At 41.9% G+C, this 20,593-nt stretch overlaps 1 protein-coding gene across 17 annotated transcripts in view; it reads right to left on the bottom strand.

Moving 5' to 3' along the window:
* Positions 1–12,668, bottom strand: part of caska (calcium/calmodulin-dependent serine protein kinase a) — a 92,709-nt gene extending 80,041 nt beyond the window's left edge. For 4 of the 17 annotated variants that reach the window (XM_058082880.1, XM_058082883.1, XM_058082884.1 and 1 more), the window contains exon 1: positions 11,838–12,666. In XM_058082880.1, coding sequence (XP_057938863.1) covers positions 11,838–11,896 — 59 coding nt within the window. In that variant the 5' untranslated portion in view covers positions 11,897–12,666. Of the gene's footprint in view, positions 1–11,837 lie in introns of all 17 variants that reach the window. The other 13 variants (XM_058082887.1, XM_058082878.1, XM_058082889.1 and 10 more) reach the window with 6 other exon arrangements.
* Positions 12,669–20,593: the final 7,925 nt, after the last annotated feature.

Genomic DNA, 20,593 nt, shown 5'->3' with positions numbered 1-20,593 from the left:
ATAAAGCCTTCTATTGCATTACATACACACACCAGCACACACTCCAGGATCTTGTGCTTCTGGTTAAATTCCAACACAACAACATGACCTTTCAAAGACTAATTAAAATCAAGCTAGGATTGGACAAGATCTCAATAGATTTTTGGACCACCTAAGCTTTTCATTTTCATGTGGATGTGGTGAGAATGAAACATTGCTGCATCCAACATGGGGTGTGAGGCATATCTCAGCAGCACAACAAATAGACCACAAACCATCTCTGTGTCATACACCAAAAAAATATACACATCTATTTTTTTTTATGACTTTATACGGTGAAAAAATGTAAAACTAATAGTATTACACAGTGGGGGCAGTACTCAGGTGGAACCTTTGTCTCGGGAGCTGTTGTGCCAAGATTGCATTGAGGCGTGGACTTCCGCCAACGCTCAGACGCAATCTGGACAGAGGTTTTGCTGCTCCGTGTCCTCACTGCTGTCCATCCATATCTGTTGTCCTTACAGGTCAGTTGTTGTTAAGAGGAACAAATTCAATCTCTGTAAATTCATAATTCGTAGCTCATATGATATTGTTAAGCTTTTTTTTTAAAATAGAGCAAGCTTATTAGTAGCGTCCGGCTAGGACGCAGTTTAGACGACAGTTATTACAGTGTGGCGGCCATTTTGGGTTTAGATGGCCCTCAGCCTTGTCTCACAGGCAGGTTCATTGAAGGTACAGTAAACCTCGGATATATCGGACTCGGATATATCGGAAATTCGCTCACAACGGACAGATAAAAAAGAACTGATTTTTCTGTAATGCATTTCCAATAAAAATTCATTGCATATATCGGATTTTTTATAACGGATTTCGGACAAAATCTCCAGTCCCGTTCCAATGCATTTCCATTAAATTTCCCTCGCATATATCGGATGGCCGCATCGTTATGCTAATCTTGTTGATGTCACTGGCTATTGTCTTTCTCCTGGCTCCAGATTTAGGACAAATATAAAAGTGAGTGACGTCAATAATACTAGCACAGCAGTGAATGAGATCTTAACCTCACTATTGGAAATAACGTAGGCCTGACGGGCGTAACAGGGCCTAGCTTAATTAACAATTTGTTATGCTCAGAGTCCAATAAAGTTACATTCTCATTACCTTACGTCTCTTTTCATTGCCCAGTCCAGGTACATTGGAAACATAGTCAAGGAAGTGCCTTTTTATAATGGATAAAATCCGATTTACGCATATACCGGATATAAATCCGATATATGCGTAAAACCGACATTTTCCGGTATACGCATATAACGGATTTCGCTTATATCGGACAAAACCAGTGGGAACAATCGAATCCGATATATCCGAGGTTTACTGTAGTTATTGAGCTCCTGCACACACTCGTGACCATTCATTCACTCATTCATTCATTTTCTACCGCTTTTCCTCATGAGGGTCGCGGGGGTGCTGGAGCCTATCCCAGCTGTCTTTGGGCGAGAGGCGGGATACACCCTGGACTGGTTGCCAGCCAATCACAAGGCACATATAGACAAACAACCATTCACACTCACATTCATACCTATGGACAATTTGGAGTCGCCAATTAACCTAGCATGTTTTTGGAATGTGGGAGGAAACCGGAGTACCCGGAGAAAACCCACGCATGCACGGGGAGAACATGCAAACTCCACACAGAGATGGCCGAGAGTGGACTTGAACCCTGGTCTCCTAGCTGTGAGGTCTGCGCGCTAACCACTCGACCGCCGTGCCGCCCACTCGTGACCAATTATTGTATATTGTAATTCTTGAAATGAATCAAGTTTTAATAGGAGACGCAATCTGGACGAAGATGTTGCTGCTCCGTGTCCTCACTGCTGTCCATCCATATCTGTCCTTACAGATTACTGTATTATTTTGTTACTGTGGTGCCATATCCTGGGACCCGTAACATCTGCGGGGGAACAATATTGTATCCTCGGTCAGCTAACATGGGCGTTCTGTGACCAGGTCAGAAGGCTGTTGTAGTCACTGCTTGCTTCTTACCTCTGAGAACCATAAAGAAACCTTAATGGCATTCTGCTTAAGACTTAAACAGAAAGCTCATTATGTTTTCCTGAGTGCAAAAAAAAAAGAACAGTAACTTACACCGTAAATGGCTTATTCCGTAGATATCAAAACAGAAAGTCCTGTCCAATTATTTTAAAAGCAGAAGACTGCGTTCATATTGCATAATGTTTACACAGCAGCTACCAGCCGTTATTACCAGCCTCTGAGGACTTGTCACCCGTCACGCTGTTGTTTTGTGATTCTGTCACTCTCTAAGCTTTTATACTCTTTGTTTCAGGAAGACAATGTAAAAAAGAAAATCCCAGGCATGCCAGAGGAGCGATTTGAGCATAAATAGACAAGAGACAAAGTAACATCGACAAATGCGTTCCTGGTGGCAACTATCTTACTTTTCAGACTTGCCAACAAAAGATGTGATTTAAAAGTTACAACTTCAGCTGGGGACTGTACCGTGGAAATCAGAAGAGAATATACTACACCCGAGTGCCCCACTCTGTCAAAAGTCTATTTATTTTGCACTTAATCATAAGTCAGCTACAATTTTGCATCAGTAATGTTCCATTATTGAACACTGCATGGAATCATCTGCAGCATAGTGAAAAGAAGCTCTCCTCGCATTCAGTGTGGAAGTTGGACATTTTTGGCTTCTTTGTCTTTTTTTCCCTGTTTTAACTCTTTTTAACTCGTTTAGAATACAGTGAATAAATTGGGGGCGGCACGGCGGTCGAGTGGTTAGCACGCAGACCTCACAGCTAGGAGACCAATTCCACCCTCGGCCATCTCTGTGTGGAGATGGCATGTTCTCCCCGTGCATGCGTGGGTTTTCTCCGGGTACTCCGGTTTCCTCCCACATTCCAAAAACATGCTAGGTTAATTGGTGACTCCAAATTGTCCATAGGTATGAATGTGAGTGTGAATGGTTGTTTGTCTATATGTGCCCTGTGATTGGCTGGCGACCAGTCCAGGGTGTACCCCGACTCTCGCCTGAAGACAGCTGGGATAGGCTCCAGCACCCCCCGCGACCCTCGTGAGAAAAAAGCGGTAAAAAATGAATGAATGAATGAATAAATTGGAGGGTAATTATAGTTAGCTCGCTAGTTTGCTATTGGTGAACTCATTCACTGCCAGCCATTTTCAAAAAAGACAGGTCCAAACGGGCAGTTTTTAATTTTTAATATATAATTTTAATATTTTATTATTATTATTATTATTATTATTATTATTATTATTATTATTATTATTGTTATTATTATTATTATATATATTACATATATTTTTAGGACTATATAAACATTGAAACTAAGAAAACTAAGACGGAGATCTTCTTTCATTAATTCATGGAGCCTATCCCAGCTGTCTTCGGGCGAGAGGCGGGGTACAGCCTGGACTAGTCGCCAGCCAATCACAGGGCATATATAGACAAACAACCATTCACACTCACATTCATACCTATGAACAATTTGGAGTCAATGTGGGAGGAAACCGGAGTACCTGAAGAAAATCCACGCATGCACGGGGAGAACATGCAAACTCCACACAGAGATGGCCGAGGGTGGAATTGAACCCTGGTCTCCTTAGATCTTCTTTCATCAGAAAAAAAAAGTTTGTTTCTAGCCTTTTTGGGACTTTATAAATCGCCAGTAAACCATAGGATGGTGTTTTGAAAAAAACTTATTTTGACCAAATAAACAGAGAAATGTTGCTTTTTCTGCAGAGAAGAAAATTGCCGCCCCCAATGACAGTTCAATACTTTGTAATGTATTCCTAATGGAGATGATGGTCACCCACCAGAAGACTCAGTGGTGACACAAGGGGTGATGCTTGAGGGAGTCGAACAAGATGCCAAGTTGTGTGACCAGGCTTGTTTTTTTTTTTTTTTTCCTACCACTGGGAGCATCAAAGGTCTAAGGGGGGGTGGTATTTAGTCCGGTTTGATGGGAATGCATAAATATTTTAAGTGGCCGAGTGTGAGATCTCTCTGCTATATCATCTATGTGTAATTGTGCGTGCCGGAACCAGCCTTTCAGCACATTTTCTCTGCCCCCCGGAACCCCAACAGAGTGGCTAAGATTATATTATACAAGCTGCTTGCACACACACACACGCACATACACACACTGCTACACAGCACATATGAGCACCCTGGAGGAAGCAACAAAACACATGTGTAGCCCCCCTACAAGGCCTGGGACCCCATTCAGTCACAACAACTAGCTGTTTTAGGGGAGCTCACAGCTGATTAACAAATGGTCCCGTAGCGTAATCTCTACATTTCCGCTTTAATAACTCCCTCAAAGCCTAGTCTCCCTTCAGCCTTAGCACTATTTTGTATTTTAAACCAGTCAGCGCTCATTTACAGTCACACCTCATTACACAAATTTAGCTCAAGACGTTGTGCACAGGATGACCACTCAAAAATCCTTTAGTATAAACAACATTTCCACTGAATCATCTGCAATGTGCAAGAATTTGCTTTTGTTTACATTCTCTAAGTGCCAAAGGCATTGAATAACATTTTTTTTTATTCAGTAACGTCTGCAGACTCCTTATTAATGTGGATTTATGATGATGGGAGCAGAGAGGCGGTGACGTGAGTCACCAGCAGAGAAGCAACAAAGAAAAGACAATTACAGTACTTGGGCACGATGGTGATTTTATTCAAAGCGATCATCAGTATGTTTGTTTATTTTTTTTTATTTTAGTCAGCCATCACGGATAAGTTGAGCGGAAAGTTTGATTAAGATTGCATTAAAATTATATTTTATTTAAACACTCTGTGTATAACTACTGTAAATAAACTATAACTAAACCAGGGGTCTCAAACTCAGAAAGACTGGGCCACATCAGGTTTCCCCCCCCCAAAAAAAACGCATTTATTAAAAACAAAAACATTTAAAAAACTTCGCTTTGGTTCCAATTTTCTACAAGAAAAGCTCTGATAAAACATTCCACTGTTCTCAAATATCTTACTTTTTATTTTTCTACACAAAATAAGATGAAAAGAAAAGAAAATCAATCAATCAGTAATAAATAAATAAATAAATATAATAATAATAATAAAACGGCAAAAGATAAAAACTTAAGAAACCACATATAGTTGGTGGGTAGACTAATTATTTTTTTTCAGATTAAAATTAACAAAGCATTATTAGAGCCCTGTAGACATGACAAAATACGACTATAGTTTATTTATACTCTTTTTATTTACAACATATTGCGCAACTGCAGGGTCTTGAGACACATGCTAACTCGCAAACTAGAGAGCTAGCGACCTAAACGGTAGCCTTCAAGTTATTTCCTTTAAACTTAAATAGCCAAAAACTTACCACTTCCACACGGATAGGGAGGACAACTATTAACAGTTATTTAACCTTTAACATGAACATTAATCAAACATAATATTTTTTTCTGGGTACATGATACCATACAGCATCCATATCAAACTTGCGCGGGCCGCACTAACATTAAACTTATATATCAAGGCGGGGGCCTCAAACTAGTGTCCTGCGGGCCACATTTGGCCCGCGGGCCGCGTGTTTGATACCCCTGAACTAAACAATATATACTGCATATGTGTGTGTGCAACACATGATAATATATTTTATATTCAGGCTCCACGCAGCCTCCACCCCCAAGCATCCTCCTACGCTGTGAGGTATGCAAATGATGGGGAATTTCTCTCCCTCCCACTGGAGTAAATCATCCCTACAGCAATATAGTAAGTTATAGGACAGCCGCTACTGTTAAATCTTCAATGTGTCCATTCAGATGGCTATCTTGGCTCTATTAACAGCACGTGCAGACACATGTTTGCCTCGTAATCACTTTAATGCATCGGAGCTGCTATAAAAAAATGACCACGTTGTTGCCAAGTGTCTGAGAGGAAGAGAGTGTGGCCCCCCGAGGCATAGGATGTCTTAACGTGGGAGTCAAGCTAATGGACCACCTCCTTCCTTGGCGACCAGGACCATCATGCATCAACCATCTCAGACTGGCTGTCCTCATTCTTTTCTGCTTTAGTCTTTGGAACACTATTTACCTCTCCGCATCATTACCGCATCGCTTGGTTTGCTTCTCCTGGAATCATATCTTTGAGGTAGGTACATATGTGTCAATTACAGTCAAATGCGCACTGATGTTGTACAACATGGAAGCCAAAAATAATGCCTTAAGTCAGTGTTTTTCAACCTTTTTTGAGCCACGGCACGCTTTTTTATGTTGGAAAAATTTTGCAGCACACCAATAACCAACATTATTTGCTTCTTTCAGCTTTTTCCTGATTATGGACTCGCCACAGCAGATCCTTTTGATCCGCATACAAATTTAAACAACAATATTACAAAATGTCACCACTACCTCTCACGTGCATCACTAAGTCTATTAGTGAAGTCTATTAGTGTTGCCACACGGACGAATATTGCATTGCTCTGCCAGTCTTTACACCAATGATACGCGACAATGACATAATATTTGCAGAAAATTATTAATACATGTTAATTAAAAAAGTGATATTGAATAATTCCTCACGGCACACCTGACAATTTCTCACGGCACACTTGTGTGCCACGGCACAGTTGTTGAAAATCACTGCCTTAAGTTGCACAAACCTTGTTTTTCCACAAAAAAAGTTGACATAGCTTGAGAGATTTCCGTTAATTTCGCAAAACATTAGCAAATATCGAAAGATAATCTTTCAAGGATTTACTACACAAGTGCTTTTTCATTGCCATTTTTTTACCAACACTACTACACAATACAAGGCTACCAGCAACAAGACAAGACAAATAGTGTGATCATAACCATAGACCTGGAAATATAACAATGTACAGTAGTAGTATTAGAAGAGTGGCAAGTTGGCAATACACACATTTCTATCCTGGTTGCCTAGCACAGTAGGGCTAAAGCTTCAGAAGATTTGCTATGAAGCGACTTTGACCACATATCATCAAATAATGAATAATTTATTTTGTTTTCAACAGTGGTTAGCTTAGTTACACTTGAAATATTCAAATATTCATTGTGACAGATTGCCACTGACAAGAAAGTTTCCACTACACAGTTTCACAATGTAATTAACCACGGGAGTCAGGTGAAAATTTAAAAAGAAGAAATCACCTGTGTTATGGTGCTATGTCGTTATTTTTTATCTCACAAAACATGGCGGAGGGTGAAATTGATAAGTGGTGATCGTCTATGTAAGCACTTACAACAAAAATAACGGTAGAAAGGCAGGCAAATTTGAACAATGCTGTGATAGATTATTGTAATCACAATTATGATCGATTGTGTTCCACCCTCCGCCATCTTTGTGTGGAGTTTGCATGTTCTCAAGCCTGGTCACACAACTTGGCATCTTGTTCGACTCCCTCAAGCATCACCCCTTGTGTCACCACTGAGTCTTCTGGTGGGTGACCATCATCTCCATTAGGAATACGTTACAAAGTATTGAACTGTCATTGGGGGCGGCATGGCGGTCTAGTGGTTAGCGCGCAGACCTCACAACTAGGAGACCAGGGTTCGATTGGAGTTTGCATGTTCTCCCCGTGCATGCATGAGTTTTCTCCGGGTACTCCGGTTTCCTCCCACATTCCAAAAACATGCTAGGTTAATTGGCGACTCACAATTAATAGGTATGAATGTGAGTGTGAATGGTTGTTTGTCTATATGTGCCCTATGATTGGCTGGCGACCAGTTCAGGGTGTACCCCGCCTCTTTCCCGAAGACAGCTGGGATAGGCTCCAGCACGCCTGCGACACTCATAATGATAAGCGGTAGAAAATTAGTTGTGGAGTTAATGATTAATGAAGTACACTGCTTTGCTGCAGTCAACAACAACAAAAATCAATCAATCAATTAATCAATCTTGAGATTCAATCTTCTCAATACAGCAATGAAACATCATTAATTTCGGTGGCACCATCCCAAAGTAAAATATGTACTCAGGACTAATATAGCAGTGTTCTTCATCACATTGGCTATAAGTCTTTACAGAATAAATACAGCAAAGTAAAGCGAACACAGGAAACTAGTGGCTGCCTGGTATTGGAAGGCCACAGGCTATAATTCACTTAAATTAGTAAGAAGACACGCATGTGTGTTTGTACAACTGGCTTGTATTTGAGACTTTCTACTGGCCCACGATGGAGACAGCATGGCTGGCAGGAGGCGAGAGAGGATTCTTTTGGCTCCTGTGTTTCAAGAGCAAGACATCATTTTTTAGGCCTGCCCTAAACACGCACTTGCCACTCTTATCGCCCCGTCAAGACACTCTCGAAGACCGTAGTGACTTTCATTGACTGACGACGACTGTCAGGTTCGCGCTCCCAAAGCTTTAGATGACGCTCGCCTCTTCACGTGTCGCTCAAAGCAGAAAAACTCTTCCCCTCAAAAGAGAAATAAAAACTCTCTCGACAGCCATAGTCCCCCCCCTCTCTCCCCTCCATCTTTCATTCCACTATGCTCCTTTGGTGAAACGCTGTGATAACATACTGCTAAGTCCTCCCAGTGTGATGTAGGTACTGGAGCTATTTTCAAAACAAAAAGGTGAGGATGTGAATAAACGCCTGCAGAGGACGGGCCCCTTAGAAATAAACACGCTAGCATAAACAAACGTTTATGCAGGTTTGCGTTATTAGTCAGCAGCAGCGAGGGAACATTTACAGTTAATTGCATATGAAATACTAAAAATATCACAGAAGTCTACTGCAGTTTATAGTATCTGCTTGTAATTGTATGTATTATTTATTCAACCTGAGTGTATGCTTTTGTGACACGGGCGCATTCAGACATGATCAGTTTGTGTTGCTCATCCACAAAATGCATGGAAAATCCAGTTGTAACAAGTCAGATTGTCGTACGATTTATTAGTAGTTTAGAACCAGTCCTCGATCCACCATGTATGACTAACAATAACACTTAAAATTCAAATCATCACAAAGACTGGATTCCAAGGAGATCCACTTGCTCTGCTCTGATTATTTAAGCAAAATTTTGTTTGATCTTCGATTTTCCTTGCAATGTTTTATTTTAGGTAAATAAATAACATCCCACTATAAAACACATCTGACATTTTATGTATTGATCAGATGGGTAACAACATTTGATTGTGTCCATACTAAAATGTGAAACTGAAAATGTAGTAAATGAGATCATTGCCTTTGAAAACTGTGATAATAGCCTGTAATTTGACCATACACCATAAAATTTTAGCCCTACCGGTGCCTCTATTTGGCTTTTCCAAGGTCTTTTTCAGTTCAGCAGGACAACATAGCAAGTAACATATCATGCCAGTTGACAGTGCCATTAAACCTAACTGACCCACGGAACTGCTCTAATCTCGAGGCGTGTCTCATTGATATAAAACAATGGATTGTCCTGTAACTTTTTACTCTTAAACCATGACAAAACTGAGATTTTGATTATTGGCGCAGTTAAGTAGAGTTGCCTGTTTAAGGACAGTTTCACTAAAAGCATCTTTACCCAAGGTGACTCAGTAAAAAATCTCAATGTGATATTCGATTCGCCAAGAATGTGATACGGCCTATTCTATCCACTACTGACACAAAGACCCGATACCATCATTTGTCACGTCTCACCTTGATTACAATAATGTGCTGCTTTCTGGCCTTCCAATGTCTAGTTTTAAAGCCTACGGTTAGTACAAAATGCCGCAGTATGACTCCTCCGGAATGACGTATAAATTCGGCCATATTCCTCCAGTACTTGCCAACTTGGACTGGCTCCCAGTTTACTTAAGATGCAACTTTAAGGTTCTGTTACTTGCCTATAAAATATTACATAGGTTGGCACCTTCGTAGTTGGTTGACCAAGTTGTACTCTATGCTACCGTCCAGAAACCGCTCACAACAAGGCGGTCTTTTGACAATCCCGAAAGCCATAAAGAAGTATGTGGGCTCTCGAGACATTTTTATTCGGGTTCGAACCTGCCCTGACAGAATAGGACAAGATCTGAGGTGGTCCACGTCTTAAGAGGCACTGCCACACTTTGGCGGTTGATCATCCCTCGATGTGCGGTTGACTAACCCTCTACAGTTCCTTCTCAAGGTTTCTTTTTTCCTCCCAAATGGGGTTTTGACTTTTTTCCTTGCCCCTATGGGGGTTCAGATCAGGGAATGTCGTCGATAGTTGCCAGCTTGTAAAGCCCTTTGAGACTCTTTTGTGATTAAAGGCTATATAAATAAGCTTGACTTGACTAAAGAAACAAGTCAATGCGATGTGACCTAAAACCAGTCAACCTGACTTTTACCTGCTCTGACAGCACAGTGTCACTACAGTATTTGTCCGCAGATATAATGCCCATTTTAGGTGCAACAAAAAAACAACAACAAAAAAAACCTTCCAACTAAAAATGTGAAAAAGTTGAGGGGCACTCAAAACTTGCTTATTTTTTGCAGTTTTTAATCAGCGCCACGCCACAAAAAACATGCAAAAAAAGCTGTAGTTAACAGCTTTACAATGTTAACTACATAAAAAATTGTGGCAAACAACACCCCGCCCACCATAGACACTCCACATAATAAACATTTCTTTTGCTTTTCTGTGCATTGTAACGACACAAAACAAGTTAGTATGAGCAAGTTAACAATGCAAGTCATGGGACCTAGCTATTTTGGTACCATTTCCATACTGTAACTGACCTGTATATTAACCAAGCTACAATGATATTGTTATTGTAGCAGCTGACACTAAAAAAAACTAGATTTATTTGGCAGAGTAACAACATCTCACTAGCTGCTTGTCTCATTTTATCAACACTACACCTCAATAATGTAACAATTATTACAACCATTGAATTTCCTTTTAACCTACAACCAACATTCATTCATTCATTTTCTACCGCTTTTTCCTCACGAGGGTCGCGGGGGTGCTGGAGCCTATCCCAGCCTATCACAGGGCACATATAGACAAACAACCATTCACACTCACATTCATACCGATGGACAATTTGGAGTCGTCAATTAACCTAGCATGTTTTTGGAATGTGGGAGGAAACCGGAGTACCCGAAGAAAACCCACGCATGCACGGGGGCAACATGCAAACTCCACACAGAGATGCCCGAGGGTGGAATTGAACCCTGGTCTCCTAGCTGCCTACAACCAACAACGTCGAGCTAATTCTTGCAAGATAGCACAATAAAAACTAACGACAAATGAATACAGCGTCAAGGACCTTGACTGTTGCTGTCGTCACAATCTCAACCGCCGTCCAATCGTCATACCTCAAATCAAGTCAAGTTGAGCCTTGATTTACTGTCAAGTCGGGGGGGTCACCGAAACTTGACTCGAGTCGATTCCGGCCCAAGCCAGCCTTGTCACTCAAGCATCCATCTCTTGAGCTTTATGCATTGCACGGTTAATGCATGGTGAGCCATTCTCCAGGAAAACACACCCTCATACCTACACCCTTTTTGGGGATGATTATTATTCCAACTGGCCTGGAAGAACATGAAGTCACTCCTTAACCATGACCACATGTGTGTGTGTGTGTGTGTGTGGTGTACATGACTCAGGATGGTCTTATGTGTGTGTATCCTTTAATCTGTGCAGAAAGTTACCAACTGGGATCACTTGAAGCATCTAGTGCAAGTGTAATTGAACTTAAAGCCATGCTGGCAATAAAAGTGGGGAATGTAACAACTGTTATTATGAGTGCCATAAAAACATTACAGAGCTGTGTGAAGGGAAAGGTTCAAAGGTCGATGAAAAGGCTACATGGACACTAGAAAGAATGAATAAAAATGCACTGTATTGGCTAGCAATGCAATACTTACTTGCCGATCACCTCGCAGAGCTCGTATACATCTTCAAATAGAATGTCGTCGTCCGCCATAGTCCTAGTCCGACAGGGGAGGGGGTGCAAAAATCCCGAAATATAAATGCGCCCCCAATCGGGTTAGGCTCCAAAATCGGTACGAAAAATGGCCACGACCAGGTGACCGTTGACAGCAATGACTGACAGACGCCGCTCACGCCCAACGGAGGCGGTGTCTTCGGTTGTTAGTTCCCGGTAAACGTCGGTGGAAACTCCCCGGCTCCCCCCCAGGAATCCGCGTCGTCGCTGGGTATGAAGCGGCGGAGGGGGAGCTCGGTAATCCCGGTGTGGGAGACCACTAGTTCGGCCCCGCCTTTCCCAGCTTTCCAGATGGCACACTCCGGTGTCAAAAAGAAAGCCACACTCCTGCCAGCATTACAAACAGAGCTGGTTTGGGTCCACTTTGATTTATGTCCACAAGGGAGGTGAAAAGTGGAGTTTACACGCGTGATCCAGGTAGGTTTTACACAGGTCTTCACATCCCGAGATCCCACAGATTTACAACCTTTTCGTGTTCAGCCGAGATGTGCTGGCACACCGTCGCCTGCTCTTCTGGGTCCTCTTCCTTGTCAGCGAACGATCCACAAGCGATCCGTGTCGTCCACGGCCGTGGGTTCGTCTTTTCTACCCCCACATCAATGTCGTCCGTCCGTGTGACCCAAAGCCTCCTCGTTCAGCTCCGCCGAGCAACCCAGAAAGCTAAGCTCCGCCCCCACACAGCGGTTATGAAACTGGCGCCCTGAGTCCTCCATGTTGGCTCCGGGAAGATTCCCAGAGTTCTTTGAGGCGGGTTAATACGTTCAGAGCCAACATGGCGGAGGGCAGCACGGTGGAAACCAGCAAGGCTGCAGTTTCCTTAGGGCTTGGTTGTTTAATGAGCGACCCGCGGGCCAAATCCGGTCCATGAATGGACTGAATGAATGGTGGCCCCTGACTTCATTGGATCCACGGACCAGTTTGTTCTAAAGCGTCATGTTCTGATTCTGTTTATTTTTGTATATTCTGTGTAAAACAAGACACAAAGCACAAATGGATACAGTCACCATCAATACATGGAGTTAGTTTTACAGGGAGAAAAATATAACGTCTTTGGTGTGTGGGTGACAAGCAGTGGGCTAGCATGAATTAACTTCAGATTGTGCACTGAACAAATATGCACATTAGCGCTCAATAATATCATCAAACCTTCCCTTTTGAGGTGCGTTCAAGGACCACAGGACAAAGTGGGAAGGCTGCACAATGAAACAACAAACATGTAAAAAAACGTGGGATTATATTCATTCATTCATTCATTTTCTACCGCTTATCCTCACGAGGGTCGCGGGGGTGCTTGAGCCTATCCCAGCTGTCTTCAGGCAAGAGGCGGGGTACACCCTGGACTGGTCGCCAGCCAATCACAGGGCACATATAGACAAACAACCATTGGATTATATTCTGGGTTTCAAATAAAATCATATTTTTCCAACATTCATTCATTCATTTTCTACCGCTTTTTCCTCACGAGGGTCGCGGGGGGTGATGGAGCCTATCCCAGCTGTCTTGAGGCGAGAGGCGGGGTACACCCTGGACTGGTCAATTGCCAATGATAGGGCACATATAGACAAACAACCATTGGATTATATTCTATGTTTCAAATAAAATCATATTTTTTCCAACAATCATTCATTAATTTTCTACCGCTTTTTCCTCACGAGGGTCGCGGGGGTGCAGGAGCCTATCCCAGCTGTCTTGGGGCGAGAGGCCTGGACTGGTCAATTGCCAATCACAGGGCACATAGAGACAAACAACCATTGGATTATATTCTATGTTTCAAATAAAATAATATTTTTTCCAACATGCATATACAATTTGCATAGGGATGCTCCGACCAGAGTTTATGCTGCCGATCATCCATGAGGGTGGCAGAGCATCGCGGAGCGTGGCGCACCCCGTGTGGTGGTCATTTCGTCCAGCGCACCACAGCCAATTTAGTAATCGAGATGGGCGTGGGGGCATACCGGGGGGGGGGGGCAGGGGTGAACATTTTCAGTTCAGCGCAGTGAAAATTTTGTGATAAAACAGTGCGACGGAGGTCCGCTGAAAGCCTGCCAGCTCCGACCTGGTGTATTCTCGGCGCAGGTGAAGCGCATCCGGTTCAGTGGTAAATTGGCTGACAGGCGCACAGTGCACACATGGCACCAAAGTGTGTCAGGCACATTTGAATGCAATAAACAACCACAGCAAATACTATTTAATGTAAGCATCTGCACCAGCATGTACATTTTTATATTAACTGTTCCATCACATCTGATGTCAGATCAAAGACGTCTTGCATAATGGGAACTCAACCTGACTGCAGCTTAAAGTATGATGCCAACTAATGAATTCATATCACACAGCCGACCACAAACAGCCACGACATCCGATACGGAGGATATATTTGGCTCATGAATCTGATTCAAAGAAAAAAAAATGAAGAAAAAAAGAGAGAGATGGTCGTTGAATAAATGTAAATTAATCTGTGTCTTAAGGACGTACTTGTGATTGTCCATATTTCTCTGTTTTAATCTTTATTCTTAACATCATCTGAAAAGATGGAGTACATTAAAATAAGGAGGATGAGATACCAGGAGAGAATATACTTACAAGCTTGATGCCTGGATTAGCCTGCTGCTGTGTTTAATGTAATTATCACTTAATGTTGTATTCCTATTCATGATACATAAAGGGATTACATATGTCTCGCGAGGTGGCCCATGTGGTGACGCGCATTCTGGCCTCTGATGAGCAGTCCAGTGGGCCCTGCGCATTTAAAGGCAACGAGAGGCGTTTATTTGATTGGTTAAGATTACACTCGGCTGTGTTAAACCCTCTAACGCAGGGGTCTCAAACACGCGGCCCTAGTTTGAGGCCCCCGCCTTGATATGAAAGTTTAATGTTAGTGCGGCCCGCGCAAGTTTGATATGGATGCTGTATGGTATCATGTACCCAGAAAAAAATTATTACGTTTGATTAATGTTCATGTTAAAGATTAAATAACTGTTAATAGTTATCCTCCCTATCCGTGTGGAAGTGGTACGTTTTTGGCTATTTAAGTTTAAAGGAAATAACTTGAAGGCTACCGTTTAGGTCGCTAGCTCTCTAGTTTGCGAGTTAGCATGTGTCTCAAGACCTGCAGTTGCGCAATATGTTGTAAATAAAAAGAGTATAAATGTGACTATAGTCATGTTTTGTCATGTCTACAGGGCTCTAATAATGCTTTGTTAATTTTAATCTGAAAAAAATAATTTGTCTTCCCAGCAACTATATGTGGTTTCTTAAGTTTTTATTATTTGCCGTTTTATTATTATTATTATATTTATTTATTACCGATTGATTTTCTTCCTTCTTGATTTGTTTATTTAATTTTTCATCTTATTTTGTGTAGAAAAATAAAAAGTAAGATATTTGAGAACAGTGGAATGTTTTATCAGAGCTTTTATTGTAGAAAATTGGAACCAAAGCGAAGTTTTTTTTAATTTTTTTGTTTTTAATACATTTTTTTTTTTTTTTTTGGAAAACCTGATGCGGCCCAGTCTCACCCCGACCCGAGCTCCAGTGGCCCCCAAGTAAATTGAGTTTGAGACTCCTGCTCTAACGCCTTCTCTCCTCCCTCTTTGCCATTTGCACCAGTAGGAGGGTCGGAAGCGTGGGGGCGCAGGGCAGGTACGCCGCGCCCATGCCTGGTGCATTAATATAGCCCAATGTGTCACTGCCGCTTACCACAATAGTTGCTGAATTGACAGTTGAAGAAGTGGCAGTACTGGTTATGGCTTTGGACGATGTCACATTTGGCTCTCTGTCAAGAGCATGTCATGACAGAAACTTAGACTATCTTTAAAACATTTTTTGCAAATTCGATTTTCCCCCTTCTCCCGAGGGAGCGCAGGACTCTTGACAGAGCTGCCTTCATGTTTCATAAAGTCATACAGTAAATTCAATACTATGCCAGATGACTGCTTAATTAACATCCTGTTAATAATTGAACAGGTAGTAAACCCAAGATGATAAGCTTGTTTTTTTATTTATAGGGATTTCAGCAGAAAGGACTGTGGTGTAATTAAACAAGCAACTACAGCGGGTATTGTTCTTCCCCCTTGAAACAAGGATGCCAGTGTAGCGTAATGTTTTATTTAGGATGTTTGGAGCTGCTGTTGATTTTGTGTAGATGGGGTTGTTACAAGGTAGGCTCAAAATACCAGTCTAATACTGTTTTTATGCAGGGGGGGAGTCTGACTAGTCCACTTTCAAGGCGCCCCCGAGTAAAAGCCCATTTGGCTTTGGAAATCAGAGAATTTAGGACATCAGAGAACATCTTATCTCAAACCAACACACCATTCTAGACTCAGCCGGTGGGCCAATCTGTTCTGTGTGTGTGTGTGTGTGTGTGTGTGCTCTAATGCCTCTGTATACTCTCAGAAATACCAACCAAACTTTACATACAGTGCAGGGCTATTCAACCGAATTGGTCTTGGGGCCACGTTTTTATAAATATCAGGACTGGAAGGCTGGATTTCTCTCTTCACAATTATTTTTATTATTTTATATAATAATGTGGGCGACACGGTGTCCGAGTGGTTAGCGCGCAGACCTCACAGCTAGGAGACCAGGGTTCAATTCCAATTGGTGACTCCAAATTGTCCATAGGTATGAATGTGAGTGTGAATGGTTGTTTGTCTATATGTGCTCTGTGATTGGCTGGCAACCAGTCCAGTCCAGGGTGCACCCTGCCTCTCGCCCAAAGACAGCTGGGATAGGCTCCAGCACCCCCCGCGACCCTTGTGAGGATAAGCGAAAATGAAAATGAATCAATGAATGAATGAATCATGTAATTATAATCTTTGGTGTTTTTTATGTTAATATAGGTTGCTCATTAAGAGGGTAACAAAAAAGATTTTGGTTCAAAAAATGTTTTCCGATGCAGTGCAACCTCAGTTAAGATCCGCCACGGTTAGCATATTTTTAATGTGAAGTGAAAATTGTGCCGCGATTTCACTTCACATTTATACTTCACCAAATGGCTAATGCAGTAATCAGAGTTAAAGTCATAAAGTCAAAACCTATGTTTTGAAGGTTGTAAACATATTAATATCTGATTGCAAATCGTTACTGGAATCCCAAGCAGTGTGGATTACGTATACACGGCTTGTAGAATTAGCCTGCTAGCCTCTGGAGCTAGCCTGATGAGGCTAAAGACCACACAGTGAATCCAAAAGGCATCTGTTCATGGATCATCTTATATTATCATTCATTAGTGCTGAGTACCTTTGTATACATTTGATCATTTCAGTTCATTTACTGGGAATTAAAGTATGAAACTCCTGCCTCTTCTTCTGAGCTCTAAAGTACATAGACTGAACTCTTGAGCACATTTTAAAACAGTGCACGCGTACGTCTAGTCTACTGTTTTTTTTTCTGCACAGCAGCAACCAGGGAGCTACATCTGATAAGCGACTTGCTCTTTCCCGCCTCAACAAGCTAATCGTTGCAGATCAGAGAGAGTCGCATCTCGTCATTGTGTTGCTTAATGATATCTTCAGCCAGACGTTTTTTTTTTGTTTCGGAGTACGACACTCTGCCCTCAGGGGAGTTTAAAGCGAGAGGCTGCTCCATTTTTCATCAGGAGAGTAAACTGTGACACTCCCCCGAGAGGCTTTATGATAAGTATTGCATGTGGAGTGCATCATCCTTTTTTCCTGCAAGTTAGGAGACCGGGTGTTCTTCACCCTGCAGTCCTTCCACCTGATGACGCAGTTTAGGCACATTCTCAATTCTTTATGCTACTGAGCTAAAATGAAAAATCCCGGTGCCTTTGTGCGAAAAGAATGATGTCGGATGACAGGACTCAAATGACAAAACTTATTTTGTTAAAGGTGAAAACTTGTTTTTCCCTTTTGGTAGCTTTAGAAGTCTATTTTCAGGTTCACAAAGCATTGGTTGGAATAAGGCACCAACAAGGACCGGATTATCATGATAATGAAGGTCCACTAATTTACTTCTTCAAACAGTAAAGGAAATTTAAATAAATTTAAAATTTAAATGTGCTTAGCCGATTAGCGTACCACCACACCTGAAAACACACCTGTCCTTTTGGTACTGTTGGTGCCTGGTTTGGCAAGTATAGAGGTGTTAATATATGTAGTCATCCATCACCACATTGTGGTTAAAATGCCACTGATTCGTTCTATCATTCATTCATTCATTCATTTTCTACCGCTTTTCCTCACGAGGGTCGCGGGGGTTGCTGGAGCCTATCCCAGCTGTCTTCGGGCGAGAGGCGGGGTACAACCTGGACTGGTCGCCAGCCAATCACAGGGCACATATAGACAAACAACCATTCACACTCACATTCATACCTATGGACAATTTGGAGTCGCTAATTAACCTAGCATGTTTTTGGAATGTGGGAGGAAACCGGAGTACCCGGAGAAAACCCACGCATGCACAGGGGGAACATGTAAACTCCACACAGAGATGGCCGAGGTTGGAATTGAACCCTGGTCTCCTAGCTGTGAGGTCTGCGCGCTAACCACTCGACCGCCGTGCTGCCTTGTTCTATCATGTTTAAAAAAAAAAATAATCCAGAAATAAATTCACTGCACGGTCGGCGAGTGGTTAGCGTGCAGGCCACACAGCGAGGAGACACAGGTTCGATTGCTCAATCAATCATGAGCTATGAAAATACTCACAAGAAGCTTATCAACCCGTTGGAAATTGCAGGATGTTATTACTCAATATACTATAACAGTAGTCAACTGTACTGTAAAGAAGGTATTGTATAGTAAAAAAAAAAAAGTACTCTACACATAAAAGTATCAACATCGCCATTACCATAGCATTTATCTCACAGCCCACTGCTCACCATGACTAAACAGGCTGCCAGAAAGATAAACACCCCCTTTTCTATACTCACATACATCGTTAAAGTCTGTGTGTGTGTATGCCAGCCACAGCGCCAACCAACCTGTTCATCTATGCTGCGGTATGCTAAACCCATTGATCAAGTCCATGGTAACAAACATAGTAGATTTGGGCTCTGTTAGCAGCACCAGAAGACGAGCAGTCACTCATAATGATCATTTAAGTTGTTTTTGTTTACCTCCCCCTCTTTTCCCGTTTCAGAAGGCCAGACAGAACACAATTAGTATTTAACTACACAAAACAGAATTGACTAGCATGCCACTGTTGACAGAGTGTGGGGTCAGTGCAGGATAGAATATTGCGTGTTGACATTTGCGGAGGTATTACTCACACTGAGGGTGTGCTGCTGTGTTTTGTTTACATAAACACAATAAGCAAGCAATTTGACTACATTCAATTTGTGGACAAAAAAACAACAACAAAGCAATCCAGATATTCTTTTCCCCAGTAGACAGAAATACAGCTGGAATAGGTGCAGATTCTGGAAGATATATAAAGCTTTATGTGCTGGTTATTGTGTGTAGCTGCTCTATAGGAGTACACAACTCAATTCAAAGGGCCAAAAAAATGACCATAATAGGTCCCCTTTAAGAGAGCTTCATGGTCCAAATGGGTACGTGCCAATAACTTAATAACAATAACTCATAATAACTCGTTTTCTCTCAGAAATAAGAAAGATATGTGTTCATATTTCACATAAGGATTGTGGATGATGGGCAAAATTTAAAAAAATCATTACAAGTGATGCCATGGTGTTTCCCCACTATGCAATTTTCAAACATAAACACTGCAGTTAAGCTTCATTAATTTCAAGTCTTTCTACTTAATTAACATATTTTTTCATGATCTTGCTCTGTGTGGTAGCAGCCTGCAGAACACCTTTCTTCTGCTACTCTTAAAAACGTGCGTGTTTTATACTGAATCCAGACTCACGGTTATTCATCCCCATTAACTTGTTCACTCCCTGCTACCACGAGTTAAACCAATGAGTTAAAAAAAAAATAGGGATTTTAACTACTTCTCATAAGGCATTATTCCCTGCCGAGATGTTCATTGGCCAACGGCTGCTATGGGTGGACGCATGTCAGCATTCGCACAACACAGCGAGATGCCTTTTCACTTCCTGGTTGTTGTAGAGCAGGGGTGCTCATTAAGTCGATCGCGATCTACCGGTCGATCGCGGAGGTGGTACTGGTCGATCGCTGGTCGATCGCGGCGTGACATTAAAAAAATATCATCCCAGCATCAATGCCGTCACTTGATTGATATACAGGGCAGCCATTCAGATGACAACTGAATGTTGCCCTTCGGGCGACCAATCAAATCAAACAACGTCTCTAAGTGCAGCAGAACTTACGATGTCAGCCTGTCAGCCTATCACCCATCCCCGTTACTTGATTGACATACAGGACAACCAGTCGGATGACAACTGAATTTTGACCTTTAGGTCACCGCTCATGCGTAAACAACGATGCAAAGTGCTAAGCTAGTCGGCGAATTGCGTCAGATTTTAAGCCCTCGCTAAAGTTTATGGTCACTAAAATGAGTGAAGGAGCTGGACCAAGTAAAAAGGCAAAAACTGGACCAAGTAAAAAGGCAAAAACATATCACTTCCATACGGAATGGGAGGTGGACTTTTTTTTCACAATGTCTTTTTCGAAGTGCGTTTGCCTCATATGACATTCTACCATCGCAGTACCAAAGAAGGGAAATGTGGAGTAATGTGGAGGTAATTACAAAAAATGTTAATTGTTAATTATGTGTGTTTTGCAATAT

The sequence above is a fragment of the Doryrhamphus excisus genome, chromosome 9, assembly GCF_030265055.1.
Source record: "Doryrhamphus excisus isolate RoL2022-K1 chromosome 9, RoL_Dexc_1.0, whole genome shotgun sequence".
In the NCBI taxonomy this organism is placed as follows: Eukaryota; Metazoa; Chordata; class Actinopteri; order Syngnathiformes; family Syngnathidae; genus Doryrhamphus; species Doryrhamphus excisus.
Note: the sequence above shows the minus strand (reverse complement) of the source record. Positions and strands in the feature narration are given on the sequence as shown.